The sequence below is a fragment of the Solea senegalensis genome, linkage group LG9 (genome assembly GCF_019176455.1).
Source record: "Solea senegalensis isolate Sse05_10M linkage group LG9, IFAPA_SoseM_1, whole genome shotgun sequence".
Lineage (NCBI taxonomy): Eukaryota > Metazoa > Chordata > Actinopteri > Pleuronectiformes > Soleidae > Solea > Solea senegalensis.
Window position 1 is genome coordinate 10,335,320 of NC_058029.1, and position 24,296 is coordinate 10,359,615.

General features: G+C 40.6%; 1 protein-coding gene across 2 annotated transcripts; it reads left to right on the plus strand.

The window, feature by feature from the left end:
• Positions 1–1,757: 1,757 nt before the first annotated feature.
• deptor (DEP domain containing MTOR-interacting protein) lies at positions 1,758–24,008 on the plus strand. Of its 2 annotated transcripts, none has more exons than XM_044033370.1 (10): positions 1,758–2,181; positions 2,355–2,444; positions 7,561–7,739; positions 8,277–8,400; positions 13,141–13,319; positions 17,093–17,275; positions 18,289–18,426; positions 20,408–20,478; positions 20,565–20,669; positions 23,513–24,008. In XM_044033370.1, exons 1-10 carry the CDS (start codon positions 2,168–2,170, stop codon positions 23,633–23,635), a joined length of 1,206 nt encoding a protein of 401 aa, XP_043889305.1. In that variant the 5' UTR covers positions 1,758–2,167; the 3' UTR covers positions 23,636–24,008. The 2 variants fall into 2 exon arrangements, with proteins under 2 accessions (XP_043889305.1, XP_043889304.1); XM_044033369.1 differs by having other exon boundaries at positions 1,758–2,179; positions 2,350–2,444.
• Positions 24,009–24,296: the final 288 nt, after the last annotated feature.

Sequence of the window (24,296 nt, forward strand, 5' to 3'; positions counted from 1 at the left end):
AAAATGCTTCATGTAATATAAATATATATATATATATGTGTATATGTACTGTATATGTGTATATGTACTGTATATGTATACATATCAGGGAATTCCACTCCAGTGGTGGACAGACGTGCGTGCAACATACTGTAGAACACATGATTAACAATATATATATAAAAAAAACATTAATGAGAAAAGACTGCCTAACATAAATGAAGGCTCATGGTGAGAGAGAACTTCTTACTCGCATGAGAGAGGTGTGGTTACATACATACATGCAGGTTTAAGCAATTAAATATGAGAACATTCACAAAAAGATCACTGAATGCATAATACACACACACACACACACACACACACACACACGGAGGCACACAAATGAACCAATGAAAAACCAATGACTTCATCTTTTCTGGCAGGAAGCGCTGGATTTATGTTCCCTTCACAGTGTGACGTACAGTAGTTTACTACAGTTACTTCAGTAATGTGTATTTCCTCTCAGATTTGTTAAAGTTTATCAGAAAGAATACAGACAAAAATAGTCCATCAAGGAAATCTGCAACTATGAAGTATATATATATATATACAGTATATCAAACATCTGTCACAGCAGCAACTACATTAGGCCTGTTTCTTATTATGTTGCATATTTGATAAACAGAGCAACGTGTGTGTGCATCTGTAGGTTATTCCTGTGCTCTTGTTTGTGTACACTTCCATATGAACAGGATGCTTCACTTACATATCAGTGGACATAATTAAGACTCTTATATAATTACTGGTTATATAGGATGCCGTATATATATTGTAGGGCTGACTCTCTGGGAATCAGTGTTTAAATGTTGAATATTTGTCGTCTATCGGGAAAATATCAAAATAAATAATGTTGTTTTGTTTCAACAGTTTGCAAAAAGAAAAGCATCCAAACCATTGAGTAGCAGCCTGGTCTCATTTAAAGCAGAGTGAGAAAGGGACCTTTGTTATCATAAATTGGGCTGCAGTCTTTACTTATTTTTCAGCTACTTTCAGCCCTTTGCACATCTTTCAAAGCAGCTGGCCTCTCTGGATCCTTTAAAAAAAAAAAAAAACAGAACTCTGAATAATCACACAAATCTGTCTGCACATCAGAATCAGAATCAGCTTTATTGGCCAAGTATGAATACACATACGAGGAATTTGGTTCCAGCAGTTGTTGTCTTATGTTTTAAGATGTTTTAACTCATTTAATGTGCTCTCTTTATTTGCTGAATGCTGAATATGTTGCTGTAAGAATCAGCTTTATTCGCCAAGTACGTAGACACACACAAGGAATTCTTTGTTTGTCTCTCTGGTGAGCAAAAATATAATAGTATGTAATAAAAAGTAAGAAATAGGCAAAAATATTTTTACATTTTAAGCAAAATATACAACAATGCGTGCGACTTTAAAAGTCTTGATATTTCGTGATTTTGCATTTTATTCTTCTCTGATAAATGTTTTTTAATGAAAACTTTCTTTTTTCATACATCGTAAACATGGACTGTAATTTGTCTCTCTGTAACCCTGTTGTTGCTGCCTGTCTTAAACAACAACAGTGATATACTACTACTACTACTACTACTACTACTAATAATAATAATAATAATGTTTGTGTTGTATATTTAATAATTCAATTATAATGTGTATTATTAAATGTCCCACCCACCTCATCGCTGCAGCCCTCTCCTGCATCCTGCGGTGTGGAAATTGAACACACCCGCGTGGCTCTGTAACCCCGCCCCTTTGAGGACAACGCCCACGGTGACGTCACCCGAGTCCTCCCAATGCGGGGGCTTTGTGGATGGACGGGCACTGGCTGCTGTGCTGTGGACTGGAACGTGCCTCTGTCCCGTGAGTGTTGTGACAGTGACACACGAACCGAACGGCGACGCGATGAAAGCGTGAGGCGGCGCGTGTTTACACAGACGCTGCATTCAAAGAGCAGCAGAAATCATAAAAGAGGGATCCATCAAGGGACATGCGAGCATGCACGGGTCTGTGTGTGAGTGAGTGAGTGAGTGAGTGAGTGTAAAGATATTTGAACAGTGACGAGCTGTGGAGGACACTGAGTCTGTTGTCATTGTTGCACATGTTTGCTCAAATGGAATAATTGTGGATTTTCATCAAAGGATTAACTGAGAAACTCACACCATCATCGTTCTCCATGGTGCATGTAAGTGTGTGTGTGTGTGTGTGTGTGTGTGTGTGTGTGTGTGTGTGTTAGCTACAGTACAAACACCTTCTTGTTGAATAGCTAATTTGCCCTGTTACAGAATAAAATGCAACAGCATTGAATGATGTCTTTGTGTGGGGGGAAACACATCAGCTCTGTGTGTGTCTTGCATCAGCAGAGCGATGGACGGGATCGGGAACACTATGCAGAAAAAGGCTGCAGAGCTGGAGCGGCTGGCTGAGGTGCTCATCACCGGAGAACAGCTCAGGTAGGTCGGCTTGGTTCTCCGTCGGCTTGGTTCTCCCGCGGCTTCCCGCTGACCTTGGGTGAGCAGCACGTCACTGTAGCTGTTTGAGGGAAGCTGCTGTGTTCATGTGTACACCTGACACTTAGTAAAACCCTGACAAAATATAAATAAAAAATAAAGGACAGAAATAATATTAAAAACTTTTTCTACATCAAAGACAAAAATACAGAGTACTCCAAATAAAGTGTGAACTAATTGAGCCCTAATACCCTATTATGTTTTCAAGCTTAAATGGCCTGTGTTTGGGAAGGTTGATTTGCAGTTATTGTATGAAGGTTGCCGGTACAAATCTCCACCAGGTCAAGGGCAAGGTACCCAATCTCCAATTGAACACTTAAAATTGACCCCAGCTATGGGGGCCAAATCCTGCGTACTCCTATGGCACATTTTCCATCACGGTACAGTTCAGTTTGGTACAGTACGGTACGGCTCACATTTCAACTGAGAACAGTACCTTTACTTAATAGGCGGGGTGTGCACTGTGCCCGAAGGCCATGTCAGCGAGATAAGACATTGAACGTGACACAACAGACAACAAATGAGGACATCCAGCAGCTTGTGCGTCTAGTGCTGGACCCCAGCCCGGAAGAAAAAACATCTCTGTCATATCAAATATATGGATCAGAGAGGGAGAAGCTGAAATAAGTTTTTTATAATCAACTTACAGATGCAAATCCACTTGGTTTTGTTGTGTTACAATAAGCCTTTCATATGGTCTTTGGTCTTTGGATCTTGCACCACCATGTTTCTACAGCAACCTGAACAGACAAACAGCCAGAGTGTGCATTTAATGTTTTGAATTATACGTGACTCCTATGATTTTAAAGTAGAAATAAAAGTGGATGTTGTAATCATGTTTGCAGCAGGTCAGATACAACACATGTCGCTCTCTTTCACTATAAAACAAAAATACAGATGGACAATATCAACCCCACTGCAGCATACACAGCCAAAAAAAGTCACCCACACACATACTGTACATACACATTTAAAGACCATGTTTCTCTCCAGTGGAACGGATTGGATATGTTTTTGTGTTTCCATTAGGAATAATACCAAAATAACCAGCCCCAGTAAAATGGTACGGTACGGCCACGACAGTCAGTCTGATTAGGCGACAGAAAAACGTCCTTCCCTTGAGATCCGTGTAAATGTCCCATTGAGGTCACGCCCACAGTGTATTTTCATACAAAGCTTGATGTATTGTTGTGGCAAACAGCCACAAACGGAGCAGGGAAAAAAAAGAGCTGCTGGATGTCCTGCATTGTTGTCCTTTGTGTCGTCGTTCGTTGTCGTCACACCGGTATGCTGCGTATCTCGCTGACATGGCCATCGGGCACAGCCCACACCCCGCTTACTCAGTAACGTTAGTCGAAATGCAAGTCAGACACAGGGCACCATGATGGAAATACAGCATAGGCCAAAGGCAGAGCAGATTCTGCAGGATCCTCTTTTAATTTGCTGTTTCTAGGACCGAGCACATGCTATATGTTTGTTGCTCCAGTCATGCATTGCCTTTAGAGCTGCACAAGGAATGATGAACCTCCTAACGCTGTCATTATGAATGTTGTTGACATGCTGTAGAAAAGCCCCATAACCATAGAGGTGCTCTCTGACCCGTGCTCACAGCAGCGATGAATAGAGTCCTCAGTAGGTAAAGCATGGCACCAATGCCTGGAATTTCAGCCCCCCCCACTGAACTATGAGGAAAACACTATATTGCTTTTTCCAGCTGCATGAAAGTTGTGTTTTGAGGTCCATTCTGTAACACTGGTCTGCTAAGAAGAACCAATGAAAGGTTGAGAGATTACCCATCATGTCGGGACATACTCTTAAGGTTCTCTCACTTAGCTCTGTTTATGCTGTGTGAGCGTGTGAGTGTGTGTGTGTGTCCCTGGCACAGCTGTATGTGGCGGCTGCCAGCTGGCAGCGTGGCTGGTGTCAGTGGACGAAGGGTTGGTCAGAGCTGCTGTCCCAGAGTCTTCTGAGAAGCTGCTGTTCTGGGTGAAGGGACTTGATGGTTGTGACATAGAGTACAAGACTTGCTCGCTGACTGAATGCTTCATGTACAGACCCTGCAGTCTGCCTGAGAGCTTTGTCACTCACCTGAGCAGCTGGTTGTTGTTTCAGTCCATTCACCAACTTGTCCTGACTGAAATAGATCAACAATGATTGTTATAAAACATAGCACAAATAGCAATATTTTGAGGGAAGGAAGGAATGGCATATTTGGCTGCTTGACATTCCACAGACTGCCTATTACGTGAAATTCTTCTATCATACTTTTAAAGAAATTAGAGTTTCTGAATTCTTGGATACAGTCAAAAACAAATATGCTGCCCCGAATTCAAATGGGAAAAAAAAATATTTAGCGTGCTACAATCAAACAGAGTATGACACATGATTGCCAGCTTGGGCTCAGGACTTTATGGCTCAAGTCAGAAACTTCAAGAAAAGTTTGATTATTCGAACAACTCTTGAAAAAAAGTCACCTGTGCCAGAGTCACCAATGCTGAGAAACATATCAGGGAGCTGGAGGATCAGAGCAGGGCACAAACGAGGCCTACATTGTAGGTTATGTACCTTGGATTGCGAGAGTCGACACTGACCTTCAAGGTCAAAACTTCAATTTGTCCAAAACTTTGTTTTACCACAAATGTAATGATAGCAATGAGCCTTAGCTCTTCTCTGTGTTCACTGCAATTGTCAAACGTCGGCATGAAAGACACAGTTATTAAGGGATGGGAGTCGGTATCGGTCAGTATCGGTCCGATTTTATCGGTCCAATAATTACTCACAATTACTGGATCGGATATCGGACAGATATGCTGTTTATTTCTCCTTTTTGGGAGAACAATATTTGAAGATCTGAATTATGTCTTTGGAATCACTCATAAATGGTCGAAAATGACTATACCCGACTAATATCGGTATCAGACACAAAAAAGTGGTAATTGTCCCATCCCTACAATTAAGTGCACATGGTAAATATTAGCATGTTAGCATTGAACTCAAAACACATTCAAATTGTATAATTGTCACTATTATGTCTTCACCATGGAAGCTTTTGGTACACTTCCATTTTTCAGTGACCTATAAAGCAGATTGCATGTGGACAAAGCCTTACTCTTGTGACATTGCACACACACACACACAAAGACTTGATAGTTTAATGATTGATGTGTTTCCAGTGTTTTACCTTGACTGCCCGATTTAGCTTTGTCCTTTGGCTTTGGCCTGAATTCATGGCACAGTAAAATAAATACACCAGGGAGTGAGATATTCACAGCCACTTGAACTCCTTGAACAGTCAAGAAGAAGCAGCCGGTGTAAAAGTAAGGAGTGTACCTAATCCACACCTTTGTTTGATTGTTTTATCACGAGTCCAGCTCATTTAACATGACACAATTCCTGGTACTGATAACACTGGCCTTAAATAATAATAATAAAAAACAGAGACAGGCTGCTGTAATGATACACAGGCACATGCAGCTGCTGAAGCTAGTCTTGTGAACAGTTTGTAGTTGTGAATAGACAGTTTGATGCATAATGTAATAGAGAGTGATTCTTCATGCATGTTTTCAGGCCAGGATTCAGGCCAGGGACTCGGGGCAGGAGACTTGGTTTCTCTTAATGCCTCCATCTGCCGTTGTTTGAGCCAACACAAATTAAAGAAACGCTAACACATAGAGTAAATCTTGCTCTATGTGTGATTTAACATAAATCTGACAACTAAGTTCCTCATAAGCCGAAAAGCTGCATCATTTTTCTCGTTGATGTTGTGATTCTGCCTCTGTTTGGTCTTTGTAAACAGAAACAATCTATTATTATGTCTGTAAAAATGGGCTCTATCACGCAAAACTATCAGCCCTGACCGAGGGAGCGTTTGTGTGGGCACACAGGCAGTGTAGGCCCGGGTGGATCAAGAAGCGATAAATACATCAAACTGCTGAACAACCAGGTTTTTTGAGCGATAGATTTCACTTCTGCAATTTTTCATTGTCGCTTCTTTGTGTTTTTAGTCTTGCTTTATTATTGCAAGTCACTTCCTGTGTGCAGTGCGGAAATGTCACCAGGCGAAACGAGACCTTACCACTGCTGTAGTGAGAAACACAGAATCAGCATCGCGTTAACTCCTTCGACAGTTGTTTGATTAAGAGATTGAGATTAGACTGAAATAATCTGAATCTGCACCCACACACAGAGAGGATGATGCTAGACCGGAGTGGATTTTAAGTCTATAACTTGGTCAGGTTGTTTGCTCATCGCGAGTCTTGGCAGAACAGTTGTGCAGGTCTAATTGGGCAGGCCTGTCATTGCTAATCCAATGTGATCCAAGTGATCTTTGCCAGCTGCACACGGGCCCAGCGTGGCATGAGACTAGCCCGTGGTGAGCTGTTACACAGTGGTCAGGTTCAGGAGGAGGTCACCTCGATGAGGAGAAACTCTAGGACGTCACACAAGGATGAGTGGTTTGTCATGTCATCCTCTAATACAGTCATGTTAATAAATACCCCCTAGACAGTGTGTGAATTAGGGATTATTTTCATCGTGGATTAATATGACGGTTATTTTCTCAATGAATCAAGTAGTTTGGTTCATCAACTGTCAGACAATGTTGAAAAATGTTGGTCGGTGTTTTTCCACCCTTCTAAATAATGATCTTGTAATGTTTTTTTCATTACATGGATCAAAGAAACCTAAAAATATTCTCATTTAAGCAGCCGTAAAATCGGAGAGCTTGTTTTATTCATAAAACACTCAAATTTGGTAAATCATTCATTCATCAGTTTGATTAATACCATGCTTTTTGAATGACTACCTGAGTGACGTTACTAGCACCTGCCTCATAAGTGTCAAACTCATAACATCAGAAGTTCAGAAGGAAGTTCAGAAGGAAATCATGTTTATTGACATTATACAAATTATACAAAGACCGCCACAAGGGACCAACCTGACCGAATGTGCCTATTCTAACTTAGCACCCTCTTGCTGTGAGGCAACAGTGCTAACCACTCTTCTGCCCAGGATCAGGTCGAACAACGCTCAATAAAAACTGTCCTCTGTGTCTCACCAGGCTGCGACTCCATGAGGGAAAGGTGATCAAGGATCGGCGGCACCACCTGCGAACTTACCCAAACTGCTTTGTGGCCAAGGAGCTCATTGACTGGTTGATTGAACATAAGGAGGCGTCAGATCGAGACACGGCGATCAGGATGATGCAGAAGCTTTTAGACCAGAGCATCATTCACCATGGTAAGACTACACTGTGTTAGTTTTGTGTGCAGTTTTCTCTTATCTTCTATTTACATCGTTGTCTTCCACATATTTCGCTAGCAGAGCCTCTTGAATGAGGAATAATTCTCCTATAGCTGCTTCACGTTTGCCCAGACTGTGGCTGCTGCTTTCTCAGTTCATTTCTCTACCATCACAAATGAACCCAAGCACTCACTGGTCATGACCATAAATGACAGTGGGGTAAAAAATAACGCAAATGGATTTAACATTAAAGTAAATGGACACTCGGGAGTCATTGTCTGCCTGCTGGTTATGATAGTGACGAGGGAGGTCTGCCTGTGTCCACCTGAGTTTCGTCTTCTTTATTTGTCCTTGTTTACATATTTCTCTGCCTCTGAGTTTCAGGAGTTTCCCAGACACTCACTAACAAACTTGATCATCTTTGTTTCTCTCTACGGGAGCCTCTAACTCCTACATGCGATACTGTCTTTCAAATCAAAACAGCTGAAAGTCTCTTTGTTTTTTGTTTTGTGTGTGTCTGTGGCTTATTTTAAGTGTGTGACGAGCACCGGGAGTTCAAAGACATGAAGCTGTTTTACCGCTTCCGCAAGGACGATGGCACTTTCCCGCTGGACAGTGAAGCCAAGGTCTTCATGAGGGGCCAGAGGATATATGAGAAGTATGTACACACACAGACACACACCGTTTCCTGTTCCTTATAGTGTAACTGTTAGAAAGGTTGAAGCTAGTTTTTAATAGATTTTTTTCTTTCACATTATTACTGAATAAGTTCACAGGCTATAGAGGGTTTTTTGTCTGTTGCTTGTGTTTATTTTCGCATTAAGACTAAAAAATAATGCTTAACCTTCTCTAAAGTGATGACACCAATAGTAGGTTTTTTTGCCTTATGATTATAATAATGCATCATATTAACTTACTGATCAACACAAAGGGTTTTTATAGCTGATTGAAAGCTCATGTTTCAGTTGTGAAAAAGTTTCAAACTTTCGGAGCTTCATGGCTAATTGGCGAGCCTCAAGTGTGCAGCATGTGTGTGTGTGTTTCCTGCCCGCTGTCTCACTTTGCTTTATCGAGAGTATCTGTGAAGCCGCTGTCATGTGTTCATTTATGTTGGAGTGCCTCACACTCAGCCAGTTTGATAAAAGCCTGAGTGAAGTGCATTAGGAGCATTTTGACTAGAAGTGACTCATACCATTTGTACAAAAACATGCTGGATTTAGACGAGAGCACAGGACACAACTAATGAGAATGTTTTTGTTTGTTATCAGCCTTGTACCAGTGACTGGGTTTTTCTAAGAGTGATGAGACTAATTGTTTCTATAGAAACAGCATAGTCTTCTGAAGTGTGTCTCTCCTGGTGGTATATTAGTGGCATCTACACACACACACGCACACAAAACACAAACAACTTCACTCAACCTCTCATTCACACACCCTCTCACCTCTTTGTTATATGAAAGCAAACAAACCATTTCTGTGCGTCTCCTAACACATACAATGGTCCAAACATCTGAGACTAACAGACCTTTTGATCCCACTATACATGGTGACACACACACACACACACACACACACACATACACATACACATACTTACAGAGCAGTTGCATAAGAGGAAGAAATCATCCAAGGAGAGACATCTGTCATCTCAGCACTCAAAGCTATTTGTTTAGTTAATCTCCATGGTGCAGCCCTGGATGCACGCACACACACACACACACACACACACACTTGCTTGTTAACTAGCGTTGCCTTATGGATACATTGAAAAAAAAAACCTTGTACAAAATTGTTCCTTAAAGTGCAAATTTCTTGACCCCATTGGAGTAGGATGATTACATGATTTCATATTTTCATAAGTTTATCAACTTATGATTTGCGTAAATTCAGCAAAATTTCAGATCTTCTAAAATAAATAAAAGAAATCCAGAGCAAGTGTTCAGAGCAGATTTGCTGTAAAAACATTACAACATTACTAACACTGCCCCAAACCAGCTCACAGTGTGGTTGTAGTCTTTCAACCTTTTTTAAAATAGGATATTTAGTCAAAAGGATCGATATACTGTATCACCATGTCTAATCTTGCTCTTTTTACGAATGTATTCTGGTTGAATTTTGTGTTGAATAATTTTTAATGTACAGAATCTCTTGTTTTTTTTTTTTTTATTAGCAGAAGTAGCTGAAAACACACGCACACTCTTAATTACCTGGTGTGGTGTGACGGTGTGGTCACAGTGTGGTTGCTTGGATGATGGGTGGTTGTTTTTCCACTGGAAAGATAAACAGCCTCACCCAGCTGATGTCAAATCAACATACACGACAAACAGAGCCGCGGAAGAAATTATGAACCGGTTTGAAACGTTTAGTAATGTGATAGTAAAGTAGTAACAAAAGACCCAGTTTGATGAAGGAGCAGCGTGGGATCGTTCATTACATTTCTGATCCTCTTCGTAATTTTCCTGAAGTTTGTATTCCAGCTCTCTTTAAAAACAACAACCAATGGACTCGTCCTCCCTCCCTCGGCTCGCTACTTAAGAGCATGATTACATATCTCACAACAGCTGGTGAATCTCAGCTCTGCTGGCCAGCAGCTCAGTGTCTGTCTCATGAGTCACAAACACAAGACGTCCTCAAAGTAAAAGCATTTCTCTTTCCTGTTTCCATTAACTTTTTTTATTTTGAAATATTTGCAGAACCAGTCGAATAAAAAGGAAAAACCCTGTGTCAAACATAACAGCACATCCACAATATAAATACTAATTTCATGTAAGTACACTACTCAAAAAACAGCACATGCTTTTTACATCTTCCCTGTCGTTTACAAACATCTTTTCTGTCGTGAAGCTGTTGTGCTGCTTCAGTAAAGCTTATAGAGGGACAGTATGGATTCTTTGTTTAAAACAAAGAATCCGCCTCTCACCACACGACTGGCACTTTTATTTGTTTCAACCCACATGCCAAATGTACTCCAAATTTCTGGGGACCATGTTTCTTCTTTCCAATCCATTAGATTTTGTTTTCTGACCGATTATCATAAATGGTGCTAAACCCAGAGGGAATAAGGCAAATATTCACGTTTAAATAGCACTTCATATAAACTAAAGAAGGATGCCTGTGTTTGTGTCACCGCACATTTAGACACACTTATAATGTCGGGTAAATTACAGCAGCTGTTCAGAGTAAAATGTTCCTAACATTTCCGCATGAGTAACTGATGAGTGTCTTACAGCGTGGTGTACAGCATATGGACTAATTAACAAAGGAAGGTTTTGAATAAAGACATTCAAACATTTATTCTACTGGATATGATTAACTTTAAGTGTACCAATGCAAGTCTGTGCAGTGATTATTCATTTGTCGCTGTTTTGGATTCTGTAACTGACATTGAAGAGAAGTTTGGGCAATGTGTTAACATTAAGTGCAGTTTCTTTCGTTTTTTTTTGTCATACATTTTTAAAACGGTTATCTATAAGTTTGTGCGTGAAACTAGAGGAAAAGGCCTGGTTATCTGTTTGTGGACATTACGCAGGATGAGTTAGGTACGCTGACTGACCATCTCCACTAAATCCAGGTCACTGCAGCCTCATTCCACTTAAATTCATAATGAACTGTCTACATACTGTATATAGAATCTTATGGCGTGTACAATCCACAGTATTTCTTATGAAATACATTTGTTTTGAGTACAGTGCAGTCAGTTTCTTTCAGGTAACACCACATAACACATAATCTGTTGATTTATGTTGGATTAAATGGCATTATGTATGAGGCCAGGCCTTGTGAAACATTAATCCAGTTCTTTCAGCATTTGTGTTAAGATGTTGACTGCCAGTGTTTGCTGTTACTGTTATCCTATTAAACTCTCTGATTAATCATAATTTGACATTTAAACAAGACTTTTCTGCAAGGACGTCATCGAGCCTGGGTGTCAGCCACCACCTTTAAACACAGCATATGTTTAATCTCTTAGTTCATGTATATTTCTTCTAAAAACACGGTGTCAAAGTTGACTTCCTCTGTTGATGTGCGGCTCAGCAGCTTTCTCTGGAATATTAGCCACAGTTTAATTGTCCACACTGAGTGAAAGGCTTTTTACCGGCTGCACCTGAATTATGTTTCATCAAGTTTGATTTCCCCATTTTAGCTTAATCAAAGTGGAAGCTGTTCTTCAGGGTCACTAATGGTTTTGCAATTATTCCATAAGATATGAAATGTTTTTTCCTTCAGCCTGCTGTATAATTTAAAAAGAATAAGTCATTGGCTTTTCCATAACAAAACCTCATCTGCTCCATACATGGCAATAAGCACTTACTATACTGCTTTACTGTGCTGTACTATACATTGTGGTTCTGTAACACACAGAAAACAAAGAGGTGCTTCTTGTGTCTTGTGTTGAAAAGTTGCTGCCTTTCACATTACTTGACTTTATTATTTAGCTCTGTCATAACTACTTTGGCTGCTTGTGGTCGCCTAATGATAAAATTTTAAATGTTACTCTGCATTATAATAAACTTGTTGTACAGGAGGAGGTTGTAGCTGGTTTACTTCTTATCAAAAATAATTTTTGTCCAAAGAAACCAAATCTGCCTGTTTGCAAAGATCGCAAACTAACGTGTTAAATCTTATTTGTTGTCTCTCACTATTATTGAAATGGCTGTCAATCTTTTCACCGGAGAATCACGTTTATCTCTTGTTGAAACGAGCTGCCCTGTGATACTTCTTCAGTCTAGTTTGGACTGATGAGGTCGGTGGTTGTTACATATATATGTACTGTATATATATATATATGGATATATATGTATTTATACATATATTTATATATGTATTAGATATTCAGAAGTATACACAACAATATACACTAGTGAAGCACAAGCTTGCTTGATGTTTTTGCGTTGGCAGTTTACCAGAGGCCATGTGAGATTGTCTTTATTCCGGCAGACTGTTACTTGAAACTACGTTGACTGTCAGTGAAGCAGATCTGGAAAATGTCTCCAGGTTTAATTACCATATCATCATGCAAGTCTGAAATCTGTAACTTTGGTGCAACTACGTTCGCGGAGTAGTATGTGCCTCGAGTACTAATCCAGACTGTGCAGTGCAGTATTTGTGCATTTTCACTTCTGTAGATTACAGAGTGGAGTAAATGGACCGAGCTGCTGGTTTGGAAGATTTCCACCTTTGAACATTCCCACTGAGGAAAGTGGGAAAAACACATTATTACAAAATACGGAAAAAAAAACCTAGAGTTAAAAAAAACAACAATATAGAGTTTCTACTGTATATGGCTAGCAGTCTCATCCCAGCATGCCAAATGACTTGGATTAGATTGCATTTCAATGCAAAGTTGTAAAGTTGTGTTCAATCCAAGTAACAAATGTTTGTGTTTTTCTCTTCTCAGGCTGATGAACACAGAGAGTAACCTCTTACAGAGCAGGGAGGAGGAGGGCGGGACCTTTGAGCGCACGCTGGTGGCCTCGGAGTTCATCGACTGGTTGCTGCAGGAGGGGGAGATGGCGACCAGGGAGGAGGCAGAGCAGCTCGGACGAAGGCTTCTCGAACACGGCATCATTCAGCATGGTGAGAAAGACGGGACTTGATGGTCTGTGAGTGACCTACAAGACACATCTCCTCTTTGATGCCTGTGCTTTACTCTTATTGGTCATGCAGTCTGATACTGTGGTTGATTTATAATATGATAACAATCCCATGTGCACATAGACACATTGGACTGGTTTAAAAACGTCACAAGTCAGCTTGCAGCAGGGCCCCCCTCATTAACTTTAGAGGGCAGTATCATCACAAAAGAGTCTTAATTTAAGTATTAATTTGTAACATTTCATATTCAAAATGAAGCTCTAAGTGCAGTGATACTGAACTTGAATTAAACAAGTAAACCCGTTGAATTACTTTGGTGTTTAAAACTTGGGAAAGTGCACTAAATGAGCAAATCTCTCCAAACCAAATAATTAATAAACTTAATTAGACGTCAACTTTATTTACGGAAACTGTGTAAGTGTGCAGCACTCTTTCCTGTCCACTCCTAAATCTCATTATATCTCATTTTCTAATATGACCCACATTATATCTCACCCTGGCTGACATTGGGTTATTTCTCCTGCAGTCATGAGTCGTGTTGTCTCCTCTTCCCCTGACCTGAAGTGGCTCAGAGATACGTTCAAGAGAATGTCACTGAGTAATAAACATGAGGAAGAGGTCAACCAGTTCCCTTTCGCTACAGGACTGAGAACCATGCTTTCATGTTATGTTATCTCTGACTGTGAGAGGAGTGATATGGCTTTAGAGTCAATTCTTTCTAAACTCCTGTGATGGCAGTGTACTGTGTTCTCGACAGGCTAACAATTAGCCTGGATCTTGATTTGATGTTGGTGTCTGTGGTTCACACCCGTGTATGATTAAATTAGATCGGTTATTATTTATAATTTGAGTCGCATGGTCTCAGTGCTGGACGTGTTTACAGATATTTGTAAAGAGTGATCAGTCCCTGTCACCAGAGCTACACACTCACATGGCTGCATTTATTAAATTAAAGTATGTTCAACATGAACCTTCAACACAGCTTAATCGTGCCGGTGAGGATTACAGACCATAAAATGGCTGTAAAGTAATTAGAAATGATAAAAATATGATTGCAGGACACAATCTCTGTCATTCTAATTTAGCACTGCACTGCATAACTTATAAACAAATGCCCTTAACATACAAACCACTGACAAATGGGTTTATTAACCCTGTCAGTGACTCTCTATCTCTGTGTATTTCTCAGTAAACATTCCCATGCTGCACAAAGGAAGTGATTTGTTTCATGTCAAGAGCGATCAAGTGAAACAAGACGGCGGATTCCAGTGTGAGTGAAAACAAAGATTTAGAAGTGAATTCTACGGCTCAAAAACCCAGATGTTCAGCAGTTTCATGTGAAAAATGCTTCGGTATACACACAAACTCTGTCGGTATCGCTTTGTTTTTAGATGAAGGACATCATTTTGACCAAACAGAGGCAGAATAATATCAACAGCATCAAATAAAAAAGTTAACGTGTTAAATGTTGCGATTAATACCGGCCGGAGATGAACGCGATAAAATCATTTAACACAAGTTTGTTTACATCTGGTGTGTGCTGACTTCTGACATGAAAGGCAGGAATTATCCACGCGAAGCAGTCACTTGCCTGCAGTCAGTCAGATAAAAGAGACTGAGAGATGGTAGCTGATGATGGAGAGAGAGGTGAGGGACGGTTGGGCGGAAGGTTTCTCTTTAAAGAACTGTGTTTAAAAAGAAACGTCCAATTAAACAATGGTGTCTGAAATGCACACTGCAGAAGAAAGTAGGTAAAATATAGATGCTGTTTTTTTATCACATGTTCAATAGAAGAATGAAAACAATTCTCTCTTCCGTTTTTGCTCTCGTGCTTCTCTTACTCAGACTCATCACTCCCTCATCACATAGTAGGTCCATCTGCTCCCTCTCACTTCCTCGTCTCTTAAGATCTGTAATAAAGCTGAGCATCTCCGGGGCAGTAGGAATGCGGTTCACACACACGCACACACACACATAGACACACACCATTACAGAGCTGTGTTGTCACTTCACCTAGTTAATGTAATACAGAGCGTGTTCTGCTTCCTGTTGGCCTCACAGAGGCCTCACACTGTCTCCCTCCCCATTGAAACAACTGCACTAGTGCTCAGTGCGTGATAAGTGGATTCACGATACACTTTCCTACGCATCCTCGTGCTACAGTTGAGGAGATAATGATTAATAATTTAGTTTGATAGGTAATGTGTTTCTAAGCCCTCAGCTGGAAAGAGACCTGAGAATGAGAGGAAGAGCTGCTCTCTATTCCTGCCTTGTGCTGCTAATGTATAGAGCTGCAGGTCTGGATGGATCCACATTGTGTTAGGCTAGTGTGTTTACTGGTGGGACAGCACGGTTGTTGTTTGAGTGTCACACAAAGACGCAGCTTTAAAGCTGTGTGAAAGTTTCAGAAGTGAATTTCAAAAATACATTTAACATTTGACAGGATAAATGTTTCTTGTCTCCACCCTCCTTTGCACTGCTGCTGTATACATACAAACACTCCTTTAGTCACGTACAGTCAAGTACAATCAGCCAGGGGTGGAGTCGAACTTGCGACATTGCGACCATGTTGTCTTTCACACGCAGGGTTCCGGTCTTAACCACTGAGCCACTCCACCCCCCACAAATGTCCCCCCTACAAATGGAAAGTCATGAGTTGTAAAAGGCCCAGGAGGTGTGGCTTCTGTCCCCCTTTTTCTATAATATGTGCCTAATAAAAAAAAAAAAAGAGTAACAAGCTCCAGGCCAAAGCTGTAGGGGGTGTGATCAAGGAGAATACTTGTGTGGAGTATCTCTGAGCAACACACAAAGACAGAACAAACCTTTTATATCCAAAAGGCCACACTACCCAGAAAAGCACTGTTGTATTTACAGTATATCTACTCACATCTGAAGGACCAGAGCACATCTGCAATTTACTGAGTTTAAATGAGGAAAAAACAGTTGTAAAGAGAAGTGAATCTTCGTCTCTCACCTTTCATCCATAACTATGAGACTAAAAAAGCAAGAACAGCCTTAACAGTAACCCTAACCCATCGACTTTTTTTTTTTTATAGCTATATAACTGGAAAAATTCACCTAGTTATTAAAAATGTGACATTGAAAAACAACCCGTGTAAAACTGTCATGACAATGTCATTCTTATCTCTGAACCCTTTCTTATCTCCAACACACACACACAAAGTATTTGGCCACACCTGTTCAGTGTTGAATTCAAGTGTTTCAGTCAGGCTTTGGGCTCCAGGCTCCGTCTTATCTCCAGTGAAGGACAAACTTCAGTACACCAAGACTTTTTGGACAATACTATGCTTCCAACTTTGTGGCAACAGTTTGAGGAAGGTCCTTTTCTATTCCAACATGACTATGCCCTGAGTGCACAAAGCAAGGACTATAAAGACATGGTTTGACGAGTTTGGTGTGGAAGAACTTGGCTGACCTGACCTCAACCCCATCGAGCACCTTTGGGATGACGTGGAACAGAGATTGTGAGCCAGAACTTCTCGTCCAACATCAGTGTCTGACCTCATAAATGATCTACAGAAGGAATGGGCACTAATTCCCATAGAAACACTTCAAAATCTTGAGGAAAGTCTTCCAAGAAGTGCTGTTATCGCTGCAAAAGGGGAACCATATCCATATTAAAGTCCTGTATATGTATTTAAATACAGTCCCTGTTGGTGTCATGGTCAGGCGTCCGAATGCTTTTGTCCATACAGTGTATTTAGTCTTTCCACGTTCTCTGTCTTCGTCACTAGTCACCAACAAGCATCACTTTGTCGACGGGTCCCTCCTCTTCCAGTTCAGAATGAACTTTCGGAGACGACGGCGACTCATTGAGCTTATTTACGAGCGCGGCCGCTGCATCCTCGAGAACCACGACAGCCCCTTCTGTCTCCGCAAGCAGAACTCAGATGGAGGCAACACCAGCTTCCTCTCAGGTAAACGCTCACTGAACCACATACACATCATGAATGAAATGAAAAAGGCTTTAGGTTCATCAAGTTTGTCAATTAAATTAATATTTGTAGATATTACTCTGTTTTCTAGCTATAATAGGTATGATAATACATTGTACACACTGTAGCAAAATGTAAAATATAAGTTAATATCAAGATTTCTGTATTATATCTGTTTATGATCTGTATTACATACTAGAAATACAGTTGTTGACTTAAATTTGAAGTGATGCCTAAGAATGTCTCATATAATTCTGGGTTGATTCCATGCAATCATTATTTCATTCACTATCATATTTAACTAAATGGCGACAACAAGTGCCTTTAAATACTTCACTTATCCTTATCCGTGGACACAGATGCACACTCTCCTTATCTTTTATGCATGGTGGTATTTCTGTCACGGTGATGGAAGATAAAAACTTGACTTGTTGTGACTTGACATGTTGAGGAGTTTTGCAACTTTCGTCTCATCTTGGGATTCTATTTTGGTTTATTCAGCTAAGATGTTATAATGCGTTTGTTTCTCTGTAAACATAATAACCGCCGCTCCAAATGTGCTTATACGAGGTGCACGGATGCTGTTATTATAATTAGCTCTAAAAAGAAAAGTACACAGTGCACAGTCCAGGTGTCCACCTTTAGAACACTTTGTAATAGGCTTGGATTAGAGCTTAACAATGAAGCAGCTCTTCTACATGAATGGACTCTGTGGCTTCTTCCATAAAACCATAAAATGTCACGTATTTGAAAGTGGTTCCATTAGGAATCACTCACGTGAGTGGAATACAGTGTCAGAACATACCAAACAACTGGAGAGAAAACCTTTTCACACTCCTTAGTTTTTATCATCACAAGTTCTGATATTCTGTCACCTGCAGGAAATATAAACTGTTGCACTGATTCTAGCCTATATACCATTTTCCTCCTCTGGTTTTGGTCTTCATGTTTTACTCCAACATCTCTGTCCCTCTCTGTCTCTGTCTTTGTCCCAGTGAGTCCCACTAAAGAGATCAGGGTGGTGGTCGGAGTTCGTCGCAGCAGCATGAGCAGCAGTTGTGGCAGCAGCGGCTATTACAGCAGCAGTCCTACACTCAGCAGCAGCCCACCTGTCCTCTGCAACCCCAAATCTGGTATGATGATGCAAACTTGCATAGAGTCTAGTTTTTAAACTTTTCAAGAGGCACTCTGACCCTTAGTTTATGTGCCGACGTGCACACAAACCTGTGGTTTTCAGTCATTTCTGTATTATTCATATCATCGTCCTAAATCGCAACTCTTCCATGTTGCCTTCCTGCCTTTTTACTGAATTCATGCAGATCAGCTCCAGCCACTGTTTTATTTTATTTCGTATGCATCTGCATGGTTACTTCATTCTTTACAACAAGATATCTCAAGAATCCCATGAGGAAATTTCCTCAGATTTGGTAAACATTTTACTGTGGACTCGATAGTAGTCCACAATAAAGTTTTAATAGCTAAACACTAAGATTTCTGTGACCTCATATTTTGTGTTGTAACCACAGTTTGTCACGAACACCTCCAGGGAGTCCTTTCAAATTTGGTTCTTTAGACATTCACTGGGATAAGCTGAGAGGAATTTGGTGGTCAAGAGTCAACGTCGCAAAGTTCACATTTGGCAGAAATGGGGCAAACGTTTGATGACTGCTGTGACAGTCTGGGGGCGGCCAATGTGATGCATTTTGACAACATCCAGATGATGAACGCACACTTGAAGGATGCAGCTCAGACTAGTTTGTACTGAGTTTTGTACCAGCGCACCCGCCCCCAACCACCACGGGCACTTACACTCCATTCCATACACAATGAACAGGAAATGGAAGGCATGCACACATGTGCACACATGCACACAAACACTTCCCTTATGCCTCACATGGAACATCACGAGTCCAACAACAGAAAATGTTTACAATCCAAGCTCCAATCGTTTGGTGAATAAGGAACTCTGTGTCACGTGTGAGCTTTGGTCTGACTAGATTTAAAAATATATAATATATCTGTATTTTTTGGCCTTTTATGATTTGAAAGAATTTGCACGTGAGGCTTTCTGTTGGGTGATCATGAAAGGTTTTCTTTCTCCTTCTTATTAGATTAGAATTAAGTTAAACACAAACCATAAGTCATTAATCAACCACAGCATTTATAGGCCTCCTCGTAAATTCATTTTAAATCATTGCAATATATTTCAATTCAAGGTAGTTTGGTTCAGATATTCTCCTTCTGCTTATGAATTGTTTGCCAGTTTTTTACTGGGAAAGCATCTACTTTTCTTGACAGTAGCCGTGACGCTGTGTGTTTGTATGTATGTGTGCGTGATGTTCACAATGACCATGACACACAGCCAAAGGGAATTTCCTTTAAGGACAATCAAGTCAACTGTTTAGGTTATTTTCCTTGTCCCAGAATAAATTATGGCTGCCATGATACAGAATGTGGTAATAATAATAATAATAATAATAATAATAATAATGATAATAATAATAGGAATTGCTTGATACCACTTTTCCATGTTTGAGTATACACACGGTTGTTTGTGTTGATGCATTATCATCTATTCACACCCTTTCAAAAACATAATGCTCCAACTATGTGACAAATATTCTTCTCACCTCACAGCTTGACTCAGTTGTGTGTCATACTGGATTTGTCATTTGTTCATTTTTCCACTGTCCGATCCACCAGTATTGGACAATAAATGTGGCCAAAAACATTTAAGTCCGCAACTTTTAACACTTAAAATAAAGCAATTAATAATTGCGTATGAATGTGGACAAAGATGAAGACACAGACGTTCAGTGAAATCCTGTGTTGGCTCCTATTGAAGTGACTAATGTTTTGGGGAAGTTGGAGCAGGGCGAGGGAAGTCATACTGTTTCAGGAAGCAGCAAAACCTCCACGCTCTATTTTAACATGTTCACTCTCTGCCTTCAAGGCATAAGCCAACCGTAAGTGGCCCCCGATAGTGTGTGAAGAAAAAAGAGAACCATTTTAACATATAGAAGAACACTAGATGTCTATAAACAGTGATTTGTCTTAAGTTATTTGGTTTCATTTTGCATTTGAAGTTTGCAAAAGAAAATTTTCCCCCAACAGTTCTGAAGAGACAAGTGAGTCCAGAGGAGCTGCAGACACCGGGGGGACCTTTTATGAAGAAGACATTCACAGTATGGGCCGCACACACACACACACACACACACACACGCACACACTCTCACACTTCTTGGTTCACATTTTCTGAACTGTCGTTTAGATTGTAGGCGATGCTGTTGGCTGGGGTTTTGTGGTGCGAGGCAGCAAACCTTGTCATATCCAGGCTGTGGATCCTGGCGGACCTGCAGCTGCTGCTGGTATGAAGGTATGTATTCTGAATTTTCAGATATAAAATACATGTAATATAAATAAATGATTTTTTATTACTTGATTAACTTCTCTGGTACTTGCAAGTCAGTCCCTATTAACTTGTTTTCTTCTCATACGCTAGTAATATTTTGCGTGTTGTACCCATCCGTATGTCTCTAAAGACAAATTATAATAAGAAGCCGGCATAAGGACGGTGGTTGGACAGGAGCTGAGAGGAAAGGGAAGGAGGAAAACAGGGAAATGGTAGTTTTGCTGCCACAGCTGACATGAAGGTATATGAGGAATCCTGGGAATGCAGAGCATTGCAACTTTAACCACAACAGAGAGAGTGAGGAGAGAGGAAGGACTGAATGAAAGAAGCAGCGGGAGGGAAATTGGGGGGCAAAGAGATCAGATCAGCACCCCATCATTGTTACAGATGTATTACTGTGCACCACTGTGTGAGATAGTATCACTTGTTGCCCCCCCTGCAGTTCCTAGACCGTTTGACTCATTCCACTTCACCTGAGGAGTTGTAGTACTGGAAACACAATCCAGTACAGGGAACGCTGTGTTGTAAAGTGCTGACACCACAGCCACGCAAAAAAAAAGAGCTTGGAGGTTTCTCATCAAACAAGCTGCCGCTCTCGCTGTGCCGTCTGTGTGTGTGTGTGTGTGTGTGTGTCTCTCTCTTTTTCCTCAACCCCACACAGACACACACATCAGCATTGTCTGACCATAATGGGTTCAAGCACTTATGCAACCGTCTCATACATCACTCTTAGAGCCACTTCTAATGCTCGTGTCTAAAGATGCGTGCAGCAGGTAGAGCAGAGTGCTACATGTTTGCACACTATGATGTGTCTGAACCAAATATGTTCTGTTAGAATATTTTGGGCCCACATAGTATTTTAATTTCCATTTAAAGGATTATGAGCAAGATTTTTTTTGATTATTTATATACAGGACATTTAATCCTGTCTTTGAGTGTATTGACACTTGAGTTAAAACTTCTGATTACTGATTACAATTAAAGAAACAGTATCACATGTTGGGAGGTATTCATATGCACTTGTTTGCTTTCTTGTTGAGATGCTCCTGGAGTCTTGTCCCCTCAAAGAGGTTGCCAAGCAACCGGCAGACTACGGAGAGTCATTGCAATTGGCCAAGAAATTCTCTTCCTGCTTAGAAAATGTATAACTTGTCTCTGTTTGCATTTCTGTGCATGTGTATCAAAAATAGATACAGTGCATGAATTCGTGGACTATACGTGTTTACCTCTGTGCTTTGCTCAAGTATCAAAAGTGAAAAATACAGAAAACATTCATGCTTTCACTCTAATGCCTCAGTGAGCCTGGCACACTTTTGTCTTACCTCTGGACAGAAGCAGGGAAGTGAGTTTCTCCTGATTCTCCTGACTTGTTTATGCCAAGTAAGCAACAAAGTCATGCTGGCTCAAATTCTTATTTACTTCTCAGCAACAAAACAAATAAAATGTCAAACTATTAACTTCTCTTTTTAATGTATGAATCCTCAAATGACCTGAATTTAAACAAAGCCCTTATAGTAAAGATGACAGGCAGTTTACACTTATGTCACTTGGCCTCCACACACGTGTATATTAATTTTTTTCTCATTTTTTCTTTTTTTGTGCTGGTTTCTTACCCTTTTTCTCCTGTGTGAGCAATTTGAACCCTCTGAGTGCGAGGAGCCATCGACTCCAGTTAGACCTCAGCCAAGACTAACGACCCCCACAGCCGGAAAGGATAGAACCGAATGAGAGATGAATAGATGTAGAGAATAGGAGCGTGTGTCCAGAAAGGACGTCGCTTTGATGTACTGAGATGTATAAGCAGAGGTTAGATGTGATCACAGTGAGAGTCTGAAATTCCTCTGCAGTACAGGATTAACAGTCTGCGCTCTCTCTCTTAATCTTTCCACTTATTCCTTCTGCCTATTTTTTTGAATCGCTCCTTTCCTGGAACATTTAAGAGCGCCAGAAAAAAAACATTTAGCAGTAAATGAAGTTAAAATAATAATGACCTTCATCTGTATTTACTATTCTCTGTTTGCCAGAGGCGACTCAGCAGTTGGATTTTTACAAATTTATAAGGAAATAGAAGAATCATGTTGTCTCTGGCATGCATGATACTGAAGTCTGTGAACTACAAGTGTGTTCCAAAACAAAATGCAAACCACCGCAGCAGCAGCAGCAGCAGCAGCTTTAACAACTGTGTCAGTGTCATGTTGCAAGAACATCAGCTCAAAGGTGGAGCTGACAATCAGCCTTATTTTTATCAGAGCTGCCAAGTTGGAGCAGTGGTTAAATGGTGATAAGGAAGGCGTGACAGGAGCATGGCCGTCATGTTGTACTGAAGCAGTGTCCACTTCTGTCAGTTAACACATTATTATTGTTATTATCCGTGTTTGCTGTCAACTGTGTTGCAGTTTCCCTCTCGGTTCACCGCCGCCCTCTCTCATTATTTCCAGATTTCCGTTTTTTAAGAACGATCAATGTCTACACTGTGAGTATTTAGTGACTAGATGTAATCGTGTCGCCTCACTGAGCAGTTAAAAACCAACACTCTGCATTACTGTCATCACGCATTAATGAACAAACACACTCTCAGACAGGGTTCGATGACGGAAGTGATAATGGGACACAGTGACAGTGCGACAGTCTAAGTACAGGCGTGAGAAACAAGTCAATGATTGTTTAAATCCATGCACCAGTAGATATTTGAACCATTTCGGATAAAATATTAACTTTCTGACTTTGAGGCCAGAAAAACATAAACATTATCCTGCTCTCTTTAAAGTGTTTAACTGCTGTGACTGTCTCTGTCCGTCTTTCTCCAGGTGTGTCAGTTTGTGGTGTCGGTGAACGGACTGAGTGTCCTCTCTCACGACTACCGGACCGTCAGCAACCTGATCCTCACTGGACCCAGAACAATCGTCATGGAAGTGATGGAGGAGGTATAAGAGGAGCTGTGTTTTTATAATGATGTGGTCACTGCAGGGTTCACTGCTTGACGTCAGCACCACACAGACGGAGAACTGTAGACGACTTGAAATGCAACTCACTCTCTCTCTGTTTGGACAAGGTGGATGCTCCCGTATGTGGGATGATTCCACTAGATTCCACCAGTTGGTAAATCATGAAGGTCGGTCCACTTTATTAGACGCACACGCACGACAGAATGCAAGAACCACAACTTCCAGCAGCTTCATTGTTACTTACAGTTCCATTGAAGAGGTCTGAGAGTTTTCATGCTCGGTAGGGAAAACAGAATTCCCTGTTTTTGTTCAGGATCTCAACTCCGACTCAACTTTTGCTAAACATGTCAAATGACATGAGACAGTTTTTTTCATTAAAAAAAACCAGAACCTGAAACTGAAACATTGAGGAAGAATATTCCATGTCAACACATGCAGTTACCTCTACCCCAGTTTCCAACCATGGATTCAATTTCCTGATGGCTCAACACTGCCCTCTGCTGGGGAAGACACACACACTCACAACATTCGTAGTGAGGACACTTCTAACTCTAACTGTAAAACTAAGTCTTAACACTCAAAAAGTGACAGAACATGAAGACCAGCCAAAATGTCCTACTCACTCCCTGTGGTTTCTAGGTTTTTT

What these genes read in the sequence shown, in the direction of transcription:
- deptor (XM_044033369.1), top strand. An exon ending in CAACACCAGCTTCCTCTCAG is followed by an intron (nt 17,276 to 18,288) that starts GTAAACGCTCAC and finishes TCTTTGTCCCAG; the next exon opens with TGAGTCCCACTAAAGAGATC. An exon ending in TTATGAAGAAGACATTCACA is followed by an intron (nt 20,479 to 20,564) that starts GTATGGGCCGCA and finishes ACTGTCGTTTAG; the next exon opens with ATTGTAGGCGATGCTGTTGG.